General features: G+C 41.8%; 3 protein-coding genes across 3 annotated transcripts; 1 reads left to right on the top strand and 2 right to left on the bottom strand.

Annotated features, from left to right (window-relative positions):
• LOC8074850 (PRKR-interacting protein 1 homolog) lies at positions 10,753-12,771 on the bottom strand. The gene is made up of 3 exons (XM_002441753.2): positions 12,464-12,771; positions 11,479-11,770; positions 10,753-11,138 (listed from the first exon to the last, which is right to left on the bottom strand). Exons 2-3 carry the CDS (start codon positions 11,734-11,736, stop codon positions 10,857-10,859), a joined length of 540 nt encoding a protein of 179 aa, XP_002441798.1. The 5' UTR covers positions 11,737-11,770; positions 12,464-12,771; the 3' UTR covers positions 10,753-10,856.
• Positions 12,366-16,257, bottom strand: LOC8067177 (pentatricopeptide repeat-containing protein At3g02330, mitochondrial). The gene is made up of 2 exons (XM_002441752.2): positions 15,673-16,257; positions 12,366-15,564 (listed from the first exon to the last, which is right to left on the bottom strand). The coding sequence occupies exon 2, from the start codon at positions 15,485-15,487 to the stop codon at positions 12,836-12,838; it is 2,652 nt and encodes an 883-aa protein (XP_002441797.2). The 5' UTR covers positions 15,488-15,564; positions 15,673-16,257; the 3' UTR covers positions 12,366-12,835.
• Positions 20,929-21,636, top strand: LOC8074849 (pollen allergen Lol p 2-A). Its single transcript, XM_002442723.2, has one exon. It carries the CDS (start codon positions 21,014-21,016, stop codon positions 21,377-21,379), a length of 366 nt encoding a protein of 121 aa, XP_002442768.1. The 5' UTR covers positions 20,929-21,013; the 3' UTR covers positions 21,380-21,636.

Genomic DNA, 22,354 nt, shown 5'->3' with positions numbered 1-22,354 from the left:
TAATAATAATAATAATAATAATAATAATAATAATAATAATAATAATAATAATAATAATAATAATAATAATAATAATAATAATAATAATAATAATGTAGGAATACACATTAGTCATTCAGGGACGCGGGACAGGACTAGAAGCACGTGACGGTGCAAGAGGTTTTTTTTTTTTGACAAAAATTGACATATGATCAACGACTAAATAATGTTGGGATTTTACCAGACTCGTGATCTCGCTCCATGATTATGATTGTAAACCTTGTTGGGGTCAACATGTTAGTTAGAGGGAGTAGATCAGAGCCTGTTCGCTTGTGCTTATCTATCAGCAGTGTTTTTCTCTCATAATAAATCAAGGAATAGTATAGTACTTAGTCATGTCTTTTATGCTAAGCGAACAAGCTTTTAAGCATGCACACAACAGAGGATGATCGGACTATCTACATCCTCCCTCAGTCCACAAATAAATGCACATCTCGTTTTTCAAAAAGTCAAACTTTTTAAATTCAACTAGAAATATATCAAATAATATTAACATTTATATCTATAAATAAGTATATTATAAAAGTATATTTATACTCAACTTAATTATATATATATTATATATATGATAACTATTAGTATATTTTTGGTTTATATTTAGTCAAACTTCAAAATATTTAACTCTTCAAAAAATAAGATGTGCATTTATTCTTGGAAGGAGAGAGTATATATATATCTTCCATCGGAGCAGCCGCGGTGTTGAATCGCCGGGAAAAAAAAGTCTAGTCCACACGTACACAAACAGCGCGGGTGGTTGAGTGTTGATTTGCTGCTTGTTGTTGACTGCTACTACCTGTTTTGTTTGTGGATTCATTCTTCGCGCGTCCGCCGTACGACCCCTCTCATTCTATAAGGCCTTCCGAAAATTTTTTGGATTTGTAACATTTTCGTTTTTATTTAACAAATATTATCTAATTATAAACTAACTAGGCTTAATAGATTTATTTCGTGATTTACAGTTAAACTGTGTGATTAGTTTTTGTTTTCATTTATATTTAATACTTTATACATGTGCCGCAAAATTTAATGTGACAGATAATATTGAAAACTTTTTGGATTTTGAAATGACCTAAACAAGGCCTAGTTCTGCGTTGACGATCGACGTCGTCTTGACGATCGATCGGTAGCAGTGTCGTCAGTGTCATCGATCAGTGTGTGTACTCATGCAAATGATGCAAGCAGAGAGCTGGGCCACACGTACGTACTACACAGGCCGGAATCGAAAGGGACAGTCGTACGTCGGCAGTGCTCTCGCAGCAACGTCATTTTCTTTTTACACACATACTGCTATTAGGGCCTTGTTTAGTTCCTAAAATTTTTTGCAAAATTTTTCAGATTTTCTATCACATCGAATCTTTAGACGCATGCATGGAGTATTAACTGTAGACGAAAATAAAACCTAATTGCACATGACGAGACGAATCTTTTGAGCCTAGTTAGTCCATGATTGGACAATATTTGTCAAATACAAACGAAAACAAAAAAGATCTTTAAGTCTAGTTTTTTAAAAAATTTATTTAGAGATATAAATATTGAACGTATTTTCTACTGATCGAGTCAAACTTGTACCACAGAAATCTAAAACAACATTTATTTTTTTTTGACGGAGGGAGTATTTTTGGTGGTGTTGCTACGAGAAACCAACGTACGTAGGTCCACGTGATCGTACGTCCTCCTGTGGCATCCTTTTTCTCGCTCGTGCATCACGATGATATCTCTGCATGCACTCACATCACCCATCATATCACTTATTAATAGAGGTACTCTGCCAGCACGCGCCCAGCGGCAACGTTTTTAGGCCCTGTTTAGTTTCCAAAATTTTTAAAAATTTCTCGTTACATCGAATCTTGCGGCACATGCATAAAACATTAAATATAGACAAAAACAAAAACTAATTACGTAGTTTACCTGTAAATCGCGAGACGAATCTTTTGATCCTAGTTAGTCTATAATTGAATAATATTTGCCACAAACAAACGAAAGTTCTACAATAGCGAAATCTAAAATTTTTCCCAAACTAAGCAAGGCCTTAATCATAGGGCACCTAGAGAGCTGGCCGCCCGCCGCGGTCATATGACGCGGCGCATCATCAACTGAAATTAATTTTGCACACGCTCAGACACAGATTTATATTTATCATCCTATATAAATTTGTTATTACACCCTGGAATAAGCTAAAATGGAGGTTTTGTTTTTGTTGGACAAATACTATGATTTCGGTATGGTGCATCCACAACATACCGAATAAATTTGTTGGCCTCGAACGTATTCAACATTATTGCATGTTTTCTTCACAATAGTTGGATCTCTTTTTTTTTCTTTGGGAAGCCTTTAAAACATGTTTAAACATTGCAATAATATTTTGGGAAATTTCCAGATATTTATGTGCATTATCCAATTCTTCTAAACATATTCTTATGAGCTCAACAATTATTTTATTTGATTTTTTTGTATTCCAATCTATAACTCAGTTATACACGAATCGACTAGAAACTATCAATTCCTTAATGCCATACAAGACAACGTCTGATTTGCTATTCAACCAAACAGAGCCTAGTATAGTTCAGCTGTACATATCCATCTCAAGTCCTAACGCGTTGTTTAGTTCACAAATTTTTTAGCTTTGACTACTGTAGCACTTTTGTTTGTATTTAATATTTATTGTTTAATTATAGACTAACTAAAGTTAAAAAATTCATCTCGTAAATTACAAGTAAATTGTATAATTAATTTTTATTTTTGTCTATATTTATCATATGCTTCAAAGATTTGATGTGACGAAAAATCTTTATATTTTTTAAACTAAACCAGAACTGAGTTACAGAAAAAAAAATTAAAGCAGCAGAGCTTAGAAATGGCAGGCAGGCTCATTAACGATCTGCAGCAGGAGCTGGTCCACGGTCTGGCACGTGCACCGGTGACCGGATCGGTCCGGTCAAGTCCTCCATCTCCTGCAACGACGACGACGAATCCACCGAACGGTTCGGTGGTCCAGACACCGCCGTGTGCAGCGGCGGCGAACAACCCGCCGCAATAGTAGTCATCGGCGGCGTAATTATTACAGTCGATGCTAGCGCGCGCCGCTGGTGCTGCTCCAGCAGGTGATGATGTCGTCGCCGGAGATTCAGTGCCGGTGGTGATGCTGGTGGGGTGGCGGCGGTGGTAGAACAAGAGCCAGCTGACGTAGTCGGAACGGCGACGATGCTATCTCTGTGTAGGTGTTAGTAGCCGCAGGGACGACGACGACGACGGTGACGATGGTCTCGAGGATAACCGGCTCCTCCAGCGAGTCGTTGGCCGTGCAGCAGGTATGCTCTGCCACGTACATCACCGTGTACTCCGGCGCGGCGGCCGTAGCGGCGTCGTCATTGCGCTGCACCGTCCGTTTGGCTGCGCAAGCTGCGCAGCCTTGCTCGGCACTCCATGTGCACCTGTAGTAAGGGCTTGTTTAGTTCACTCCGAAATCCTAAAAGTTTTCAAGATTCTCCGTCACATCGAATCTTGCGACATATGTATGAAGCATTAAATATAGACGAAAATAAAAATTAATTATACAGTTTGTCTATAAATCGCGAGATGAATATTTTGATACTAGTTAATTAGTTCATGATTGGACAATATTTATCAAAAAAAAATAAAATTACTAAAGTAGCGAAATCCGAATTTTTTTCGGAACTAAACAAGGCCTGCATGAAGCAACAAGCAAGTTTAGTTTCTTTTTATATTAAAAAAGAGTAGTACTGTTAAGATTTTGGAGACAGTAATAGTGATCTTAGATTTCCCCTAAAGTTATTTATGCAGTTTTGCAAAGCATATAAAACTGTCTGGATCGATGGGTCAAGGGTACCCTTAATTGCATGCGACAAGGCACACAACGTGTGTCACGACGGTGGGCAGAGTCATATCTCAAAAAAAAAAAAAAACAGTATCACTAGCATGCCGGGGACGGACGAACCCAAACTGATGTGGAAGGGACAGTGTAGCATCAGGCATCATCCACTAGCAAGCTTGCAGCTAGTGTTACTGTCCAAAGATGGATTTTTTTTTTGAGGGGACAGGAGGGGTTTGAGGCCCCTACTGAATATATTAAAAGATCAAGAAGAAAATACAAAGTAAAACTGAGTACAAAACAGAGTAAAAAACGGACAGAGAGAGCAAGCTGAAGCACAGCAGAGGAGAAAGGCTTACAGCAGGCTGCACAAGGGAAACCTAGGGAATTAGGAAGGAGTGGAAAAAAAAAATAAACCTAAGAACTACCAGCAACCTTAAGTAGTAGCCCAACTTAGAAGGATTATGATTTCCATGAAGAAAGGGTGATTCAGCTGGCTTCTGAGGCGCTCTAAATTGGAGAAGGGACAAAGTATTCCATTGATTTATTTTGTCTCGATCGATATATATGTAGTAAAGTGAAATGCATCTTTTAGCAGGGTCAGCTATATATATAGCTCATTTTTCCCGGCTAGGAGCTGGACAACAAACGACGCCAATTCTCTATCGAGATTATTCTCAAACCTTTATTCGCCATCGCTCGCCAGGAGCTCCGGTCCTCCTCCCGCCTCTCCTCAGGCTGGCCGGCCGGCTGCTGATATGTTTAGTTCGTCAGCTCGCAGCTCATCACTCTTGCTTTGTGTTTGTCAAGAGCAGCTAGCTTCCAGATTGCAAGTGTGGTCCCCTCCACACGCGTAAGCACACGCCTTTTTGCTTTTTTTTTTTTGGTTTGCCGGTATGGAAAGGATCCAAAAAGAGGTTTTTGCGTGTAGGCCCGGCCCGCAATCGCCCCGGGCCGGGATGTATGCAAAGCAAGTGGCCTATTTTTGTGTACGTGTTGCACGAGGTCCGTACTTGCACACATACATAAGGTACTTACAAAACTAACTATTTTGTAATTAATCTACTCTCTCTATTCTAAATTATAGGCCACTTTGACGTTTTCAGTACATAGATTTTGCTATATATCTTGATGCATATTATATCTGCAAATATTCCTCCCCACGTTGCTAGACACCGCCTGTCACAAACTCTTACGTCTCGCCCGTCACTACTGCCACCGTCGCACCTAGCTAGGGCCTCTCTCGTTCTTCCTCTCCGATGTTTTTTGGAGAACAATAATGTGAGGAGACTCATCTTTGTTCCGTAGTTTTTATATCTAATTGCTTAGGGTTTAGCCTAAGTAAATCTTTTGACGTAATCAAATGGTTTTCAGTCAGAATCATGTTTCCTATGATGACTTCGGTGATTGCCACGATGAGATTGTAGTTGCAAACGTCGATTTCATCTGTATGGAGTGCTAGGGCACTCCCAACAAAAGACAACTACTCTAGGTCATCGACCTCATCATCGATGGTCGTGGAGAGTGAATTCAAGGTTTGGAGATGAATTTGCATCCTATATTATATCCAACGATGCAACTGTGATATTCTTTCATCGATTCAGATATGTTTTGGACTGGTTCTGAAGCATTAGATCTTGTGGCATATCTAATGTTTGGGTTGATCGTTGGATTTGGCATAAATACACCTTGGCTTCGGTGTTCAAGGAAAGCCAATGGAGAAGAAGACAGTTGGTATTTTATTTTATTATATAGTTTGGGGATGTACTATGCTGAGTTTTAATATGTAGTTTCCATTTCTTCGTAGAAGAATTAGATATATATTATATCTATATGCACGGAAAAATAAATATGTTAAAAAGTAAAGTTATAATTTGAAATCATTGGAGCACTAAACGAATATGTATATACAATGAAGGGCCCGTTTAGATCTAAAATTTTTTAGTATTTGAATATTATAGCACTTTCCTTTGTATTTGATAATTATTGTTCAATTATATAAACTAACTAGATTCAAAAGATTTATTTTGTAAATTATATATAAACTATGTAATTAATTTTTTTATCTATATTTAATATATTTCATGTATACGTCTAAAAATTTGATAAGACGAAAAATTTTATAAGTTTTTGGACATAACCCTAAATAAAGACTTTCTTATTATTTTTGTGAGGACTGAGGAGCGGGTGGGCGTCGGACCTCCGCACAGCTGCGTCGCGTGGGCCAGGACAGTGTACGGCTTTGTTTGGCACATGCATATACTCCGCGCGGTCCCGAATGACGTGCACAGTAGTGACGTCATCACCATGACGTATGCCTGGATAGCTGGCTGTACTTTTGTTTCTTCATCAAGGGTACAACAGCCTTTAATTTTTTAGTATTGACATAATCACGCATTCATTGTCCATCGTCTCGAGTCGCTGGATATCCACATCCATCCATCCATCCATCCATCTATCTATCTATAGCTGCTCACTTGTTCCTTCGTCAGCGCAGGGGATGTGTTTGCCTGTATACACTTATCGACATGCCGTTGCAATACTCTTATTAAAGTTGTAGACCGCTCTCCCTCTCACAGTCTCCTGTACATGAACAGTGCCCAGACTCATATCTCTGTTTCCCACAACAGTGAATCCACCCGATCCTTCCTCCCCTCTCCAATACCGTCCACGTATGCATCCTTCCTGCCTCTCTCCTCTCCCTGCAACCTCTGGAACCATCCTGTCCCTGCTTCAGACACGCACAACTCCGCCTCTCCTCACAGTTCACTGTTCCAAGCACAGTAAACGCCCACCGCCCCGCATCGCGCTTCCCAACTCCAGCTTACTGCATCCTCGGCCTCGCAGCCGACGCCGCCGCTCTTCCAGCTGGGCCCTCCGCCGCAACTCCATCACCGGCCGCGTACACCCTGTGACTCGCCGCACCAGCTCTGCCGCTGCTCCATCTCTTGCCCTCACTGGCCTCTCCAGTACCACGGGACGTCTGCCGTTCTTCGGCAACGGAAGTATTTATTCAGAGCTGTTCCAACTTGCAATTTAATCGTATGCAGTTGCTCGAAATATTTTGCACATAGATAACTGGGACATCCACGTATCGGGTATTGGTTTCATGGTCTTTCAGCAACTCCGAAAGATCGCCTTCTACGCGGGCTATATCTTCGATTATACAACCAATCAAATGTGTCTAATACTGCGTACGTATTCCTTTTGTAATTCTTTAGCCAGCAATTCTGTACGAATTCTGATGACATATCCACGTACCAGATTTGCTACCAATGATCACATCCACTCCATTTGTTGTAGGCCTTGTTTAGTTCCGAAAAGTGAAAAGATTTCGGTACCGTAGCACTTTCGTTTGTTCGTGACAAATATTATCCAATCATAGACTAACTAGGATCAAAAGATTCATCTCGTGATTTACGGCTAAACTGTGTAATTAGTTTTTGTTTTCGTCTATATTTAATGTTTTATGTATGTGTAAGATGAATCTTTTGACCCTAATTAGGCTATGATTGGACAATATTTGCCAAAAACAAACGAAAGTGCTACAGTACCCAAAATCCAATTTTTTTGCCAACTAAACAAGGCCTAAAGACACTTTCTTTTTAGTTATTATATAATAATAATAATAATAATAATAATAATAATAATAATAATAATAATAATAATAATAATAATAATAATAATAATAATAAAGACCTAAAAAGGATACCATTCTACGGTATAGGTCACCCACAGTGAAATGGATAACACCTCAAATCTTGCCTTCTCCAACAGCTACCGCAAGCAGCCTAGCCAAAACTGCCACTCGCCGTGGGCACACCGCGCCGCTCTGGCCTCTCGCGCGTAGGCATGCCGCGCTGCTCTGGCCCCTCACCGCAGACGCTGCCTCACCCAACCGACCTGCCCCAGCTCCTAGCCGGAGTTCCTCTCCCCCTTGGCTGGGCGTGCGGGAGCTCCGTCGCTGCTACCTCGGCACCCGCCATGGCCACCGCGGGCAAGCTCCTCCTCCTAGCCACCGGGGCTCCGCCATGGCCACCACCATGGTCACCTCCGCATCCATAGCCTAGTCTGCACGATCCGCCTTGGCCTGCACCAGATCCGCGGCCCCGTGGCCCTCCTCGCATCCGAGTTGGAGGTCGCCGCCTTGTCTGGCCAGGACTGTGCCGAGGATATCCTCATCGTCATCTCCGGCCTCCTCTTTGGCTATGGAGCCTTCACCGTCGCGTCTGGGAGGTAGACGTCTGCTGTCTAGGAGATTTTCATCTGGGAGGGAGAGGACACAAATAAGCGTCCCCATTCGGTGGGTAGGCAAAATGGGTACTACATTTACACATTTTATTGGAGAGTGTTTTCTCCCGCAAAAATACTATGAGTGGCCTATTTTGGGTTTGCCTTGCCGTTTGCACGAGCTGTTGGAGACAGTCTTATACTGTATACTCCCTCCATACCTATAAAAGGAAGTCGTTTAGGATAACGACACGGTCTCCAAAGCATAACTTTGACTCCTTGTTTTTATAAAAATATTTATCAAAAAGTGGTATATTACACTTTTATGAAAGTATTTTCAAAATAAATCCATTCATATGGTTTTCACATTTCAAATTCAACAACTTAAAAGTTATTCATGATTTATATTCTCAATGTTTGACTCAAACCTTGTCCAAAACGACTTTTTTTATAGGTATGGAGGGAGTAAATGGCATAAGTATATGTACATTGTGCCATGATAATTGAATAATACTCCCTCTATATAGGATTTAGATGTCATTTAGGACAGTGACATGATGTCCAAAACACAACTTTAACCTTTTATTTTTATAAAATCATTTAGAAAAAATAATATATGTATACTTTTATGAAAGTATTTTTTAAAACAACTCAATTTATATAATTTTCATATTTGTAAACTAAATAACTTAAAAGTTATTAATGGTTTATATTCCTAATATATTGGTTCAAACATTGTCCAAACCGGTGAGTTGAATAAAACGGTGAGCTAGCTAGACGACCAAACCAAGCTAGCAAGCAACATACGAAGTATAGGATCCTACTCATCGGAGTATCTGTCTAGGATATGTACTATGGTCTTGTTTAATTTCCAAAAAGTTATGTAAAAAATTTTACATTCTCTATCACATCGAATCTTACGGCGCATGCATGAAGCATTAAATATAGATAAAAAATAATAATTAATTGTATAATTTGTCCATAATTTGGGAGACGATTTTTTAAGCCTAGTTAGTCTATAATTAGATAATATTTATTAAATACAAATAAAAATACTACATTGTCTATTTTAAAAAAAATTGGACTAAACAACCCTATATATGTGTGTAAATCCATCGGAGCAGCCGCGGAGTTGAATTATTATCGAACACCCGATCGAATCGCCAAAAGACGCTAGCAGCAAAGCTGTCCTGCTTCTTAATTTGTTTCACATTCTTCTAGGCCTTGTTTACTTTCAATTTTTTTTATAGAAAATTAGCACTATAACACTTTCGTTTGTATTTGACAAACTAAATTTAAAAGATTCGTCTCGTAAATTATAGGCAAACTATGTAATTAGTTTTTTTATTAATATTTAATGTTTTACGTATGTACTGAATATTTTCTATTTTGTAAAATAGGTGAAGAAGTAAACCCGGCCCTATTCATCGACGCCCGTCAGCCGTCCCCGGCCCTCCAGTCGACCGGCCGTATAGACGAGAGAGAGACGAGACGACTTCCGGCGTTGACGAACGAGAGGCCGGGCGAGATGTCGTCGTCTGCTAGCTAAGCGTTCACCTTCAAAACCAAAAAATTTTCAAGATTCCCCGTCACATCGAATCTTGTGACACATGCATGAAACATTAAATATAAACGAAAATAAAAACTAATTACACAGTTTAGCTGTAAATCACGAGACGAATCTTTTGATCCTAGTTAGTCCATGATTGGATAATATTTGTCACAAACAAACGAAAGTGCTACAGTAGCGAAAACTTTTCACTTTTCGAAACTAAACAAGGCCTGTTTAGTTCACCCCAAAAACCAAAATTTTTTCAAGATTCCCTGTCACATCGAATCTTACGCCACATGTATGGAGTATTAAATATAGACGAAAATAAAAACTAATTGCACAGTTTACCTGTAAATCACGAGATGAATTTTTTAAATCTAGTTAATCTCTAATTGGATAATGTTTATCAAATAAAAACGAAATTGCTACCGTTCCGAAAACTTTTCAGTTTTAGAAACTAAACAAGGCCCTAGTGACGATCGATCGGTAGCAGTAGTACGTGTCACTGAATTCCCGGCTCATTCCATGCAGGCATACAGCAGGGCCACACGTAAGAAAGCTGGAGTAGTACGTAATAACGAAAGGGACAGTCGGTGGTAGTGCACGCAGACGTCATTTTCTTTTTACCTACATGCATACTCTTTTGTATAGAATTTAGAAATCATTTTAAATAAAATTTGGATCAAATATTGAGAATATAAATCATCAATAAATTTTAAATTATTGAGTTTACGAATGTGAAAATTATATAAATAGATTTGTCTTGTAAGATAATTTCATAAAAATATACAAACATTATTATAATGAGTTAATTTGTTGGGGCTAGAGCGAGAGAGAGAGAGCGCATCAGCGTGAGGCACGCGCGAGAAAAGGAGATGACAAGCTATGATAGAAAGTACTGTTGACTGATTTGTTATAAAAAAATATTGTTGAATAGCTAGTAGATTCGGCTGATAAGCTCAAGCGAATAGGATGAGCATGAATACACGATCATGTGGACTGGGCTTCCGTATAGGATTTAAAGTTTAGGACAGTGGCATGATCTTTAAAATACATCTTTGGCCTCTTATTTTTATAAATAATATTTATGAAAAATAATATATTTGTATACTTTTATGTAAAATAATTTCATAAAAATATATAAAAACAATGTCACTGTAGCATTAGCACAGGCAATATACTAGACAAATTTGTCTTCAAATGAAATTAACGTGTAGACTTGCCATCGTCGTCATCTGAACCTTCATCCTCATCAGATGACTCCACTCTGTTAGGTTTTTCGCCACCATTATTATCAGTTTTAGCTCGCTTCTCTTTTTTACGCTGCTTCTGCTTTTGCCGTTTCAGGCGCTTCTTGGCTGTCCGCTCCTCGGCTGCTTTCAGCCTCTCCACCCTCCGTAGTTCGTACTCAGCCATCTCTTTTCTCTTCTGGTAGTCAGCATCCATTCGCGCTATCCGGTCCTGCTCTCGCCTCCTCATTTGCCGGTACTGTAAAAGGAAGATATTTCTTAAATGAATTATACTTTAGATCACAGGAAGTTGTACTAATACTTAAGTCTTTAATGTTAAAGTATAACCTGAAATTCTAACACTGCTGACTTTTGCAAAAAAGGGTTACTTAGTTTACTCAGCTGATTTTCGCGCGCGCAGGGAGGGGGGGGGATCCTTTCACATGTTAATTGACAAATAAATCACAATGAAAGCAAGAGGTGATTACTGTAACTGAAAATACCGCACAAAACAGGGAAATTTTTCATCAAACCCAGATCTTAAAGGAAAGTCCCCATTGATGTATCCACACACATAGGAAGGGAGGGAAGAAGAGTACCTGGTGGAAATCACCAGAGCCAGAGCCAGCAGAGGAGCCTGATGTGTTACTGACACGCACAGGGGCATTTTCCATGATGCGCCTGAGCTTCACCTCTAGTTCCTCCTCATCCTCTCGCAGTTTTACACCTCCTGAACTCTTTCCTGCAGGATCCACCACAACCAGCTCCTTCCCACTGTCACCACCACAAGAAGCCTCTCCTGGTGGTGCTATAGGGACTAGCTGCTGCATGTTGCTATCACTGTTGAGGGCTGACATTGCAGGGTGCAACCCTGCTTGTCTTCCAAGTTGCCTGCACATGAACAAATTAATGGATACGAATGTTGAGGTTTATGGACACATTCAGATTTCAGACTTCAAGATTATAATATGCAGACTGGACTTCCTAGTTCCTTTTAGGCTTAAATGAGAGTTTGAGGTCATGCACACGAGGAGCTGAATATAGAAACCTTGAAGTTCGAAATTACATGTATAAGTATAAGCAATAACAATATAATGTCACAAGCAGGTTGAACATTCACTGTTAGAAATAAATGAAAAATACACTGAAGTTAGAAAAGTTTGAATGAAACTATGTAAAAACCGAATGAGCATAACGCTTAACAATTGCAGAGAGTGGACAAATAGGTGATCATTATCAAATAGTGGAAACAAACATAAATTCTTCCTTTGTTCTTGAAGAGAACAGCAAGCGGCATTAAAAAGTAATCATGAAATTCTCCAAAAAAAAAAGAGACCTCAGCTGTAAGAGGCGGTGGCAGGCTTGCACAGGAACACTGCACTGCCTCTCGCAAACATTTGGGCAAAAGACATAGTATAGCATCTAAAGGTACCATTTGAGAGACACTGAACTTACTGAACAATCAATAAGCTTGCTCAACCTAATCAGAGAGCCAATAGTATTTTTAACAAAACCAGCAATTTTTTGATGATGTGAAAGGAAATGGTGAATGCATCTACACTTCTGCCAATTTGATTCATTTACCTGTATACAAGCCAGAATCAGTACAAATGGTGGAAAGAACCATAACTGGCTTATCTATCAGATTATATAATAAAACAAGATGTGGCCAGTTTGTTTTCTTTCTCTTTTTTTTGGCTGGTGTATTTTCTAGAATCAGTCCTCATAATGCCAAAATTACAGACATGTTCATGACTTGCTTTCACGCCAACAGACGTCAGTTCCATGCATCCTAAGATCAACAAGAATACGCTTACATGACATGTCCATGTAGAAAATTTTTAGTTTCTGCCTCAGTGTCCTATGTAGTATCACTATCTCTGCTGGAGTAATCTATCAAATTTACACAAAAGGTCAAATCTTCATAATGCTATTGACATCTTCACACAAAACACTTTAATCACCACCGACTCCAACCAAGTCATCTTGAGAATCTTGCTCAGATGTGCTCCCCTCTTCATCAACCTCAGCAAACAACGCTGATGCAGGCTCATATCCAGAGAGTTTCATCTCAACAATCAAATTATTCAACATCTCATACACCTCCCTTGATCTGGGATGGACCTTATCGCCCGCAAGGAAACCATGCATCTCAGATTGCACCTCAATCCAGCTACAACCAGGTTCCTTTTTCAGCCGTCCCTGCCTCATTAGCCTTCTAGTCCTTGAAACATCAACCCATTTCCCTGATTCAGCGTATACATTAGAGAGGAGAATGTAAACTGATGAATCATCTGGATCTAGCCGTAGAACATTACTAGCAGCAGTTTCAGCCACTTCAACATCTTGACGGATCTTGCAAATGCTTAGCAGAGTCTTCCATATGACAGCGTCTGCTTCAAGAGGCATGCTTCTAATAAATTTTAGGGCTTCCTGTGGGCCCTTTGAGCGTCCTAGTATATCAACCATGCAAGCAAAGTGTTCCAGTTGAGGTTCCAATTTGTAGCGGCTGGTCATCAGATAGAAATACCGGCATCCATCATCTAGCAGACCAACATGGCTACATGCCCGCAGAACTGCAACAAAAGTTGCATGGTTTGGCACAACATTTGCTTGCTGCATCCTCTCAAACATCTCTAGGGCTTCAAATCCCTGGCCATGGAGTGCGTAGCCACATATCATAGCGTTCCATGATACAAAATCCAGTTTCTGTGCCTTCTCGAACATCAGCAGTGAGTCTGGCATGTTCCCACACTTGGCATACATGTCTACAAGAGTGCTAGAGATATATTCGTCTCCAAGCATTTCCTGTTTGATAATCTGACCATGGATCTGTTTCCCCAACTCAATGGTAGCCAGATTAGCACAAGTATCAAGAACGGTGGCATAAGTAAAATGATCAGGCTTTACACCAATATCTAGCATCTCCGAGAAGAATTTCTGTGCTTCTTCACTCTGCTTGTTGAGTGAAAATCCTGATATGATGGAGTTCCACGAAACAAGTTCTTGCCCCCCAATTCTATCATGAAGTTTCTGAGCCTCTGTTATCATGCCACATTTGCAGTACATGTCAACAACAGTGCTTGAAACAAAAGCATCTAAACCAAGTCCAGATTTGATAGCTTTGCCATGAACCACCGACCCATATTCCAAAGATTGTAGACCTGCACAAGCCTTAAGAACACTACCATACGTGAAATCATCAGGTTCCATACCATAGCGCAGCATTTCGTTTAGATAAGCTATAGTATCCTCATAACACTCATTCTGCTCGAGAGCTGCAATAATAGCATTCCAAGACACTGAATCTCTTTGCTCCATCTCCTGGAATACAAGGTACGCTTCTACTAATGCTTTGCACTTCCCATATAGATCCAGAATTGCATTTCTGACACAAACATCCACATCAAAACCTGATTTAATCGCTAAGCAGTGGACTTGTAACCCTTGCAAGTACCCCTTAACCTCAGCACAAGCACTGAAAACACCTGATAAGCTAACTACATCAAAACCAATGCCAGACCTGGTCATGAACTGAAACAGTTGCAGGGCCTCAGCTCCTAGCCCTGTGCGCACAAGCCCAACCATCATGGCATTGCATGCCTGCACAGTATGGTTAGGCAAACTAAAGAATGCCCTTCTAGCATCAACCAAGCTATCAGCCTTTGCATACACATCGACGATTGCTGTCCCAACAACACGGTCAGCACTAAACTTATTCTTTATGGCATGTGCATGCAACTGCCTAGCAGTGCTCAGACATGTGATCGCTGCACAGGATCTAAAGACACTGGCATAAGCCGGCTGGCTGACCCCAAGTCCCAACCTCTGCATCTGCACAAACAACTCCAGCCCCCGCGTGTACTGCTCATTCTGAACACATCCAGCGATCGCCGCACCCCACGAGACCGAATTCCTCTCACCCATTCCATGAAAGAAGCGGAGCGCGTCTTCCAAACTCCTGCACTTGCCATACATGTCAACGAGAGCGCTCCCGGCTCGGACATCCATCTCCAGGCCCGTCTTCACCGCCACCGCATGGATCTGAACACCAAGCGCCAGGTCCTCCAAGCCACCACATGCCTTGAGCAGGACAGCAAGCGTCGTCCGGTCAGGGGCGACACCACGGCGAGCCATCTCCACAGACAGGCCCACCGAGTCCCGGAACATGCCGCGCTGGCAGTAGCCCGAGAGCAGCGCATTCCAGGACACGACATCCGGGTCCGGCATCGCGCCGAAGAGGGACGCAGCTGCGCCGGTGTCGCCTGCGTGGGCGTACGCCGTCAGCATGGTGTTCCACGAGACCGTGTCCCGGTGGGGCATTACGTCAAACACCCCGCGCGCGTGGGCAGCGCCCCCGCACCGCGCGTACATCTGGAGGAGGCAGTTGGAGACAAACGTGGTGGGCATGAACCCGGACACGAGCATCCGCGCGTGCGCAGCCTGGCCCGTGGCGAGGGCCGAGCGCCCGGCGCCGGCGCATAGCTGGTAGAGGTGGGAGAAGGTGGCGGTGGCGAGGAACCCCGCCTGAGCGGGCGTAGGGCGGCCAGCAGCAGCAGCGCATCCCGGGCTCAGGGAGCGTGTGACGTGGCCGGTGGCGGCGGTCATGTGGTAATGAATGTCCAGCTCTCTTTAGCTCCAGCACTACTCTCCGACACATCTTTCTATCTTTCCATTCTAGCCTCCTATATTATTGCAAATTGCAATGTGATTATTACTAACAAACATTGATATTCACCGAATATCTGAAAATCGAAATTGAACAACAAGATGTGGTACTGTTCTGTTCTAACCTTTGAGGTCTGATTTCTGAGGTGTGATGTATGCAGTACGCCTTGGCCTCGCTGGTGTGAGGTCGACCTTAACGAACTCAAGACTGGCGTCCAAGCTTAGGCGCAAAAGGACTCGCCTTTCTCCCTGGAAAATCAAATCAAAATGGGGCGGGGTGCTGCCTGCCGGCTGCAGAAGAGCTCCCGACAGCAGAAGGGGCGGTCGGGGGCCGGCGCCGGCGGGGCGGTCGCGACCCTCTCGCCTGGAGCCGTCGCAGCTGGTGCGCGGACGTGCTGTCGCCGACTCGCCTAGGCGCCGCGCCGCCGCCGTACGTAGCGGCCGTCCGCTGTCCGCTCGTGGGGCGACTTCGACAGTGGGGGGCTACCGAGTAGCGAGCGCCGAGCGGGAGGCGGCCGCCGGCCACGGCCAGGCGGAAGGAGTCACGGGAGCTCTCGGGGGCCGGACCGGGCCGGGCCCAGGGCTGTCTTGGGCTGGCCGTGGGAGAGCTTTCATGGGCTACCGAACACCTGTATCTACGCCACTACTGAATGTTTGAAAGATTCCACGGATAAGGCCTTGTTTAGTTACAAAAATTTAATAAATATTATCAAATTATAAACTATCTGACAAATTTTACAAAATATACACTATAACACTTTTATTTGTATTTGATAAATATTATCAAATTATAAACTAACTGGGCTCAAAAGATTTGTTTCATAAATTACACGTAAACTATACAATTAGTTATTTTTTAATCTATATTTAATGCTCTTTACATGTGCCACAAAATTCGATGTGGTGACAAACCTGACAAATTTTACAATTTTTTTAAGAACTAAACAAGGCCTAAGTTTAAGCGAGCAGGGCGGAAGATACAAATGAAACTACTATTCCTATTTTTGTTCTTACTATTTTTATTATTATTGTTGAAGCATTTAAAGGACATCTCAACATCTAGTGATGAGCTACATTGCCCGACTTGTCCTGCAAATTCTCTTGACAGTCATCTATTACATGCTGCTTCAACAATGTGTTTGGTTGCCTTTCCTAAAATTTAGTCCATGTCATATCGAATATTAGACACTAAGGAGTGTATTAAATATAGACTAGTTACACAAACTAATTTATATAGTTTGTGACTAATTTACGAGACGAATCTATTAAGCCTAATTAGTACATGATTTTAACAATGCGGTGCTACATTAAATATGTGCTAAAGACGAATTGAATAGCTTTGATAGATTTATCTCATGAATTAGCCATGACTTCTACAATTAATTTTATATTAGTTTATGTTTAGTCTGGCAGGTTAGCCTCAAAATATCCGATGTAACAGGATTAAACTTTAGTCACGGAATCCAAAAGTCAAGGCTTATATGATAAGCCTTCCGTCACAATGACAGGCCAGGAACGTCCATGCCGGCATGTTCTCGGAGAGGCTGGCCCATGGGGAGAGATGCCGCCAGACACGAATGCACGATAATGAGGATCCCCATGCGGGATCTCGGAAGGAATGGAGGCTTTCAACGGGCATTTCATGAGAGTGTCATGCACATTTAATAGGATGACAACTCAACAAAAAAGGAATCTTTACATGAAATAGTGAAGAGAGAGAAAGAAAACGTTTCATCCCGGTGAAACGAGATAGCAGTTGTTTCCAATCGGAAACAGGGTGAAACGAGCGTTGAGGGGCATCGTTTCATCCTCCCTGATCCCGTGTGGCGGCGGAGCCCCTTCACCATCATCCCGCGCGGCAACCACCGTTCTCCCCCGCGTAGCTTTCCTCCCCATCCCTCTGTGCTCGCCGTCCGCCGTGTTGCAGTTGAAGCCAAGGTCTCCCGAGGTGCGGATCTGCCTGGCCCCGGATCTGGGCTCGCCACCCTCTCTCCCCCGCGTTTGCTCTCGCTCGATTCGCCGCAATGCCTGCCGCGCTGTTGCCTCGCTCGCACCTTGAGCTCGAGTGCTCGCTCCGAGGTGGTTTTGCTTCGCTCGGGTTCAGGGAGCAATGCCGCCCGGTCGGAGGAATCTGAGCTTTTAGGATAGACAAATCTGTGCTAGCGTTTATGGCTTGTTTTTTTTTCTGCTTGTGGGGGATCCATTTGTTGTAATGTTGCGGGGAGATCTCGCGTCGAGTCCTCTCGTTGGTTTGATTTCAGCATGGATTCGAGTGTACTAGGCCTGAATTGCGTTAGCGTAGTGTATGTATTTGCTCCATTGTGTGTTTCTGAATCTCTTCCTTTTCTGTATCTATTTTTGAAATCATTTTCTGTTGGCTCCCTCTATATTTTCGTTTTAGATTTTTGTAAAATATATATGTAGAAAAAAATATGTGTCTCTACTGTGGCTTCAGCGTATTTGAACTTTTTTATCTTAGTTTACTATCTAAGTTACAGTCATATGTTCTAGTTGTCTTTGAATAGTCGTATGCTGAAGGTTCAATGCTGCTATTCTGGTTATCTTAACAATTTTATATGCAATCTTTGTGTGTCCCTGAGTGCGAATGGCTACACAATTAATCGGTGCATATGATCTCTTCATTCATCAGTAGTTAAATACTTTACTTAGTTTTGGAATTGGTGCAATGAAACACTGCGTTGTGAAGACTAGTTTCATTCGTTGTTTCATCCCACTCCAGCTGATGTGGCTTTTTAGAAACCGTGTAGTGAAATTGAGCATTGAGGGGCAATGGCCAATGGGGCACCAGGCACCCACCTCTCGAGCGCTGCATGAATGAACCAATCGATTCTATGACAAATATGTCAATAATAATCTACACAAAGTTAAAGATGGCAAAAATTAAAATTTTGAAATACAGTGTGTCTTACATTTTGAGATTAAACAGCTACTATAAATTTGTTTAGGTGTCTCACAGGAATAGTGATTTGTGACATATATATTATCTATAACTCTTATAATCTGAAACCCCACTAACTATTTCTCTAAGCATGCAAGCTATCCACCTAAGCAATGTACTATCATATTCAATTAAAATCCACTAAGTAAAACCTCAATAACTATTTATCTCAACATGCAATGCACTACCACATATACAATTAATTAAAATCCAATAGCACACATGACAACTGTAATGTCCACATCAGCAAGACAAATCAGTATAGTCCACATCATCATACTACACAATTCACTAATCCGCAATTCCCGCAGCAACGCGCGAGGTATGCTCCTAGTTCTAAAAATAGTACCAGCAAAACGTTGTTCATTCTTGTACTTTCTAGAGGGCGCCTGCATGCCATGCACTTCTTTTGACCGGCAGTATTTTGGCAATTGAACAAGCGTCCATGGTTAGAGAATATGGCTTGTCCCAAATAAGAAATTCTGAAATTTCTAGAGAAATCTTAAAAGCCCATTTATGTGTCCAAAGAGTTGGAGTGGGAATTCTTTAGTCTCACCTTACTTATGAAAGTTAAGGTAGTTATGCTTAAATATGGAAGTCCTCTCTACTTCCTCAAATCTAGTGTGAGGAGGAGAAAGAAAGCCCACACACTTGCGCTCACCTCACCTCGCCGAGTACAGAGTGTGATCGTGACAGGAGATCGAGTTAGACAGCCCTATATAAGTAGCCTATTGACCAATGCCAAAACACCTCAAATTGAGTTAGGGTTTTGCCTCTTCTTGCTCCTGCATCGACGCCATAGCCTCTCACCTGAGCGCCTGTGTGCACAGACGATCAGGTTGCAAATCCTAAAAGGTTTATGTCATGATCGCGATAGGAGATCGAGTTGGACAGCCCTATATAAACAGCCTGTTCATCAGTGCCAAAACACATCTATTTTAGCTAGGGTTTTGCCTCTTCTCGTTGCTACACCGACGTCGTAGCCTCTCCATCCTGAGCGTCTACGTGCATCAGCGATCAGGAGAGCAGGTCTCCCAAACCTCGTCCTTGCAATCATACACTAGAAGAGGACGAATAAGGTTTTTGGAAAGCACACTTGGCACGAATGCTCTCAACCTCCACGATGGCTCGTCTTCCAAAGGCTACATCAAGACATCGTTTCCATTGCTAGCAGCCTCGTCACACCTGCAACGGTCAGTGACAACATTACTCCAACGCTAGACAATCTTTCATCATCAACTCCATCTACACCCCACCACCTGCGACATGTGTCTCGTTCTGCAAACAAAAGGTACATCTGTATGCATGCCTGCTATTTTGATCATGTTGTTGTTCATGTTGTCCAATTTAACTGGAGCAGTTTGTTGGGTTGCTTGGGGCTATTTATAACCCTCCAATCGGACATTTTTAGCGGCCCGGAGACTAGAACAGTTAGATGGACTTGCTAGACTTGAGGATGATATACTCAAATCACATATGAGAGCTTAGTGATTATATCAAATCGTCAACCTGAGTGAGAAAAAAATCCAGGTGCCTGGCACAGCGGGAGAATTTAGAATACAATACACATTATAAAGGGATTATTTCAATCCAGCCTTTTCATTTGGCCGGAGTGGAAAATTTTTGTCACGCTAGAACTAAAACACATCCACGAGACTAGAATATGGGTGGGTGGGACCCGGTTGGGTGGGTGTTATTCTTTTCCTCTTATATAGTAAAATGATGATGATATATTATATTTAGATAGAGTACATACAGATTAGTGTTGGAATTTAACAAGTTTGAATTTTAACATGGGTGTGCTTTGTATATTTTGGGATATAAGGAGTGCAAAATTTGTTTCAGTGTGTCACGTAGGTGCTCTCGTGGGTGACTGGTTACCCGAGCTTGCTCTCAGTCAGTCAGTCAGGAGACCCACGTTTGAGCCGTGGATCCTCTTAATTAAAAAGCGGGAGTGTAGTCTGCTCCTTCCCGTCATTTTTTTTTCAGTGTGTCACAGGAAAATGGGGAATAGAAACATGACATGTTTTACTCTAAAAAAATAGTACTATAAAAAAGTTAAGGGTTGCATGCCTGACTTTTCTGAGAGGTCTGTATGTCCCGCAGTTCTTTTTGAATGACTATTATAGTGTCACAAGGAAATGGAGAATAGTGACATGCCATATTTTACTCTAGAAAAATAGTACTATAAAAAAGTTGAGGGTTGCATGCCCGACTTTCTGAGAGGTCTGCATGTCCTGCAGTTCTTTTGAATGATAGTAAGACAGCTGGGAATACCTAGCCCAGGTCTATTTGTGGCAATTGAACAAGTGCCGGCTGATAAACAAACCAGCCAGCGATCTATGGGGTGCACCATATGTCCATGCCAAGTTATTTTCTTGCCTCTGCCATCCATAAATACATAGCTGCTAGCTACAACACATGAACACCAATCGCCACACACATCCATCCATCCGTCTCCATCGATCAAGAAGCAAACAAGGTTCCACCAACTTGCTAGGTCACCAATGACCTCGTCATCCTCCTTCCTGCTCGTGGTGGTGGTGTTGGCAGCACTGTTTGCCGTCAGCTCGTGTGACAACCCCCCGGCCATCACCTTCACGATCGGTAAGGACTCCAGCTCCACCAAACTATCCTTTGCCACCGACGTCGCCATCTCCGAGGTGGCGGTCAAGCAGAATGGCGCCGAGAATTGGTCTGACAACCTCAAGGAGTCGCCCGTCAAGACCTTTACCCTCGACAGCAAGGATCCGATCAAGGGACCTATCACCATCCGCTTCGCTGATAAGGATGGTGGCTACCATGTTCTTGTTGATATCATCCCTGCCGACTTTAAGGCTGGCTCAGTTTATAAGGCTTTGTCCTACGTCTAAAATAAGCTTGTAAGAGAGATCAAGGGTACAAAACCAGCAAGCCAAAAATTCATTTTCAATACAAGATATGTCTCAGTTTATGATGTTTATCGCATTTTATCTAAAAAAATGATGTTTATCGCATGACATCTGATCAAAAAGGTCACTAAATCGATTAATTTATGACGTTTGTTTCAGAACCATTGAAACTTAGTGATATAATTAAATGTAATTCCCAAAAATTGTCTTAAAGGTAATCAAATTTCTTATTGTGACAATACTTGTCGTGAATCAACACCAATTTACATTAGTCATAAATTTACGACAAGGATTATTGTGTTATATATTATTTTATTAATTTTCTTAACTTTGTTATCTAAGGTGACTTGTGGACCGAACTCTTGCGAGGTTCATGTACATATTTTTTTCTTTTTTCCCATGTTTTTAGGAACTAATACTATATTAACATTAAAAAAGAGTCAACACGGAGGATTTAATACAACAGGAATCCATACCACTAGAGTACATCCATATTTGTACGTGTTAGTTCACTACTAGAAAGCGAAATTTCCCTGAGGGTTTCGATTTTTTGACAGTTACTGCTTAAATCGACAGGGTAATTAGAATTATCTTGACAATTTCTAAAAAAAACACATAGGGAAACTACATAACCGTCAGAAAAAAATTATATTAACATGCAAGTTTAGGAAACCGACAGTTATTTTTTCAATAACTTCTAAAAGAATGATATTATTGTATCGTTTTGTGTACTTTTCATGGTTATCAAGATTACACATAGAGAAATTATCTTGACACGAAAGCTTTATTAGCCCTAAAAAGTACGCCAGACCATGGGTACATGAAACATTGGCGAAAAAAAGACCACCAAATTTTTTTGTCCTGGCTACATCTCCCCTCTGTGACTTCACTCCGCCGTGGCTTCCCGGCGCCCGACCTGCTCCTCATGTTCACCGAATCGTCGCCTCCATTCCCTGT

This window comes from Sorghum bicolor, chromosome 8 (assembly GCF_000003195.3).
Source record: "Sorghum bicolor cultivar BTx623 chromosome 8, Sorghum_bicolor_NCBIv3, whole genome shotgun sequence".
Lineage (NCBI taxonomy): Eukaryota > Viridiplantae > Streptophyta > Magnoliopsida > Poales > Poaceae > Sorghum > Sorghum bicolor.
Note: the sequence above shows the minus strand (reverse complement) of the source record. Positions and strands in the feature narration are given on the sequence as shown.

Coding starts and splice junctions, on each gene's coding strand:
- LOC8074850 (XM_002441753.2), bottom strand. CDS start 11,736: ATGTCAGCCCTCAACAGTGATAGCAACATGCAGCAGCTAGTCCCTATA. Junction 11,139..11,478: donor GCTCTGGTGATTTCCACCAG/GTACTCTTCTTC, acceptor TTCCTTTTACAG/TACCGGCAAATGAGGAGGCG.
- LOC8067177 (XM_002441752.2), bottom strand. CDS start 15,487: ATGACCGCCGCCACCGGCCACGTCACACGCTCCCTGAGCCCGGGATGC.
- LOC8074849 (XM_002442723.2), top strand. CDS start 21,014: ATGACCTCGTCATCCTCCTTCCTGCTCGTGGTGGTGGTGTTGGCAGCA.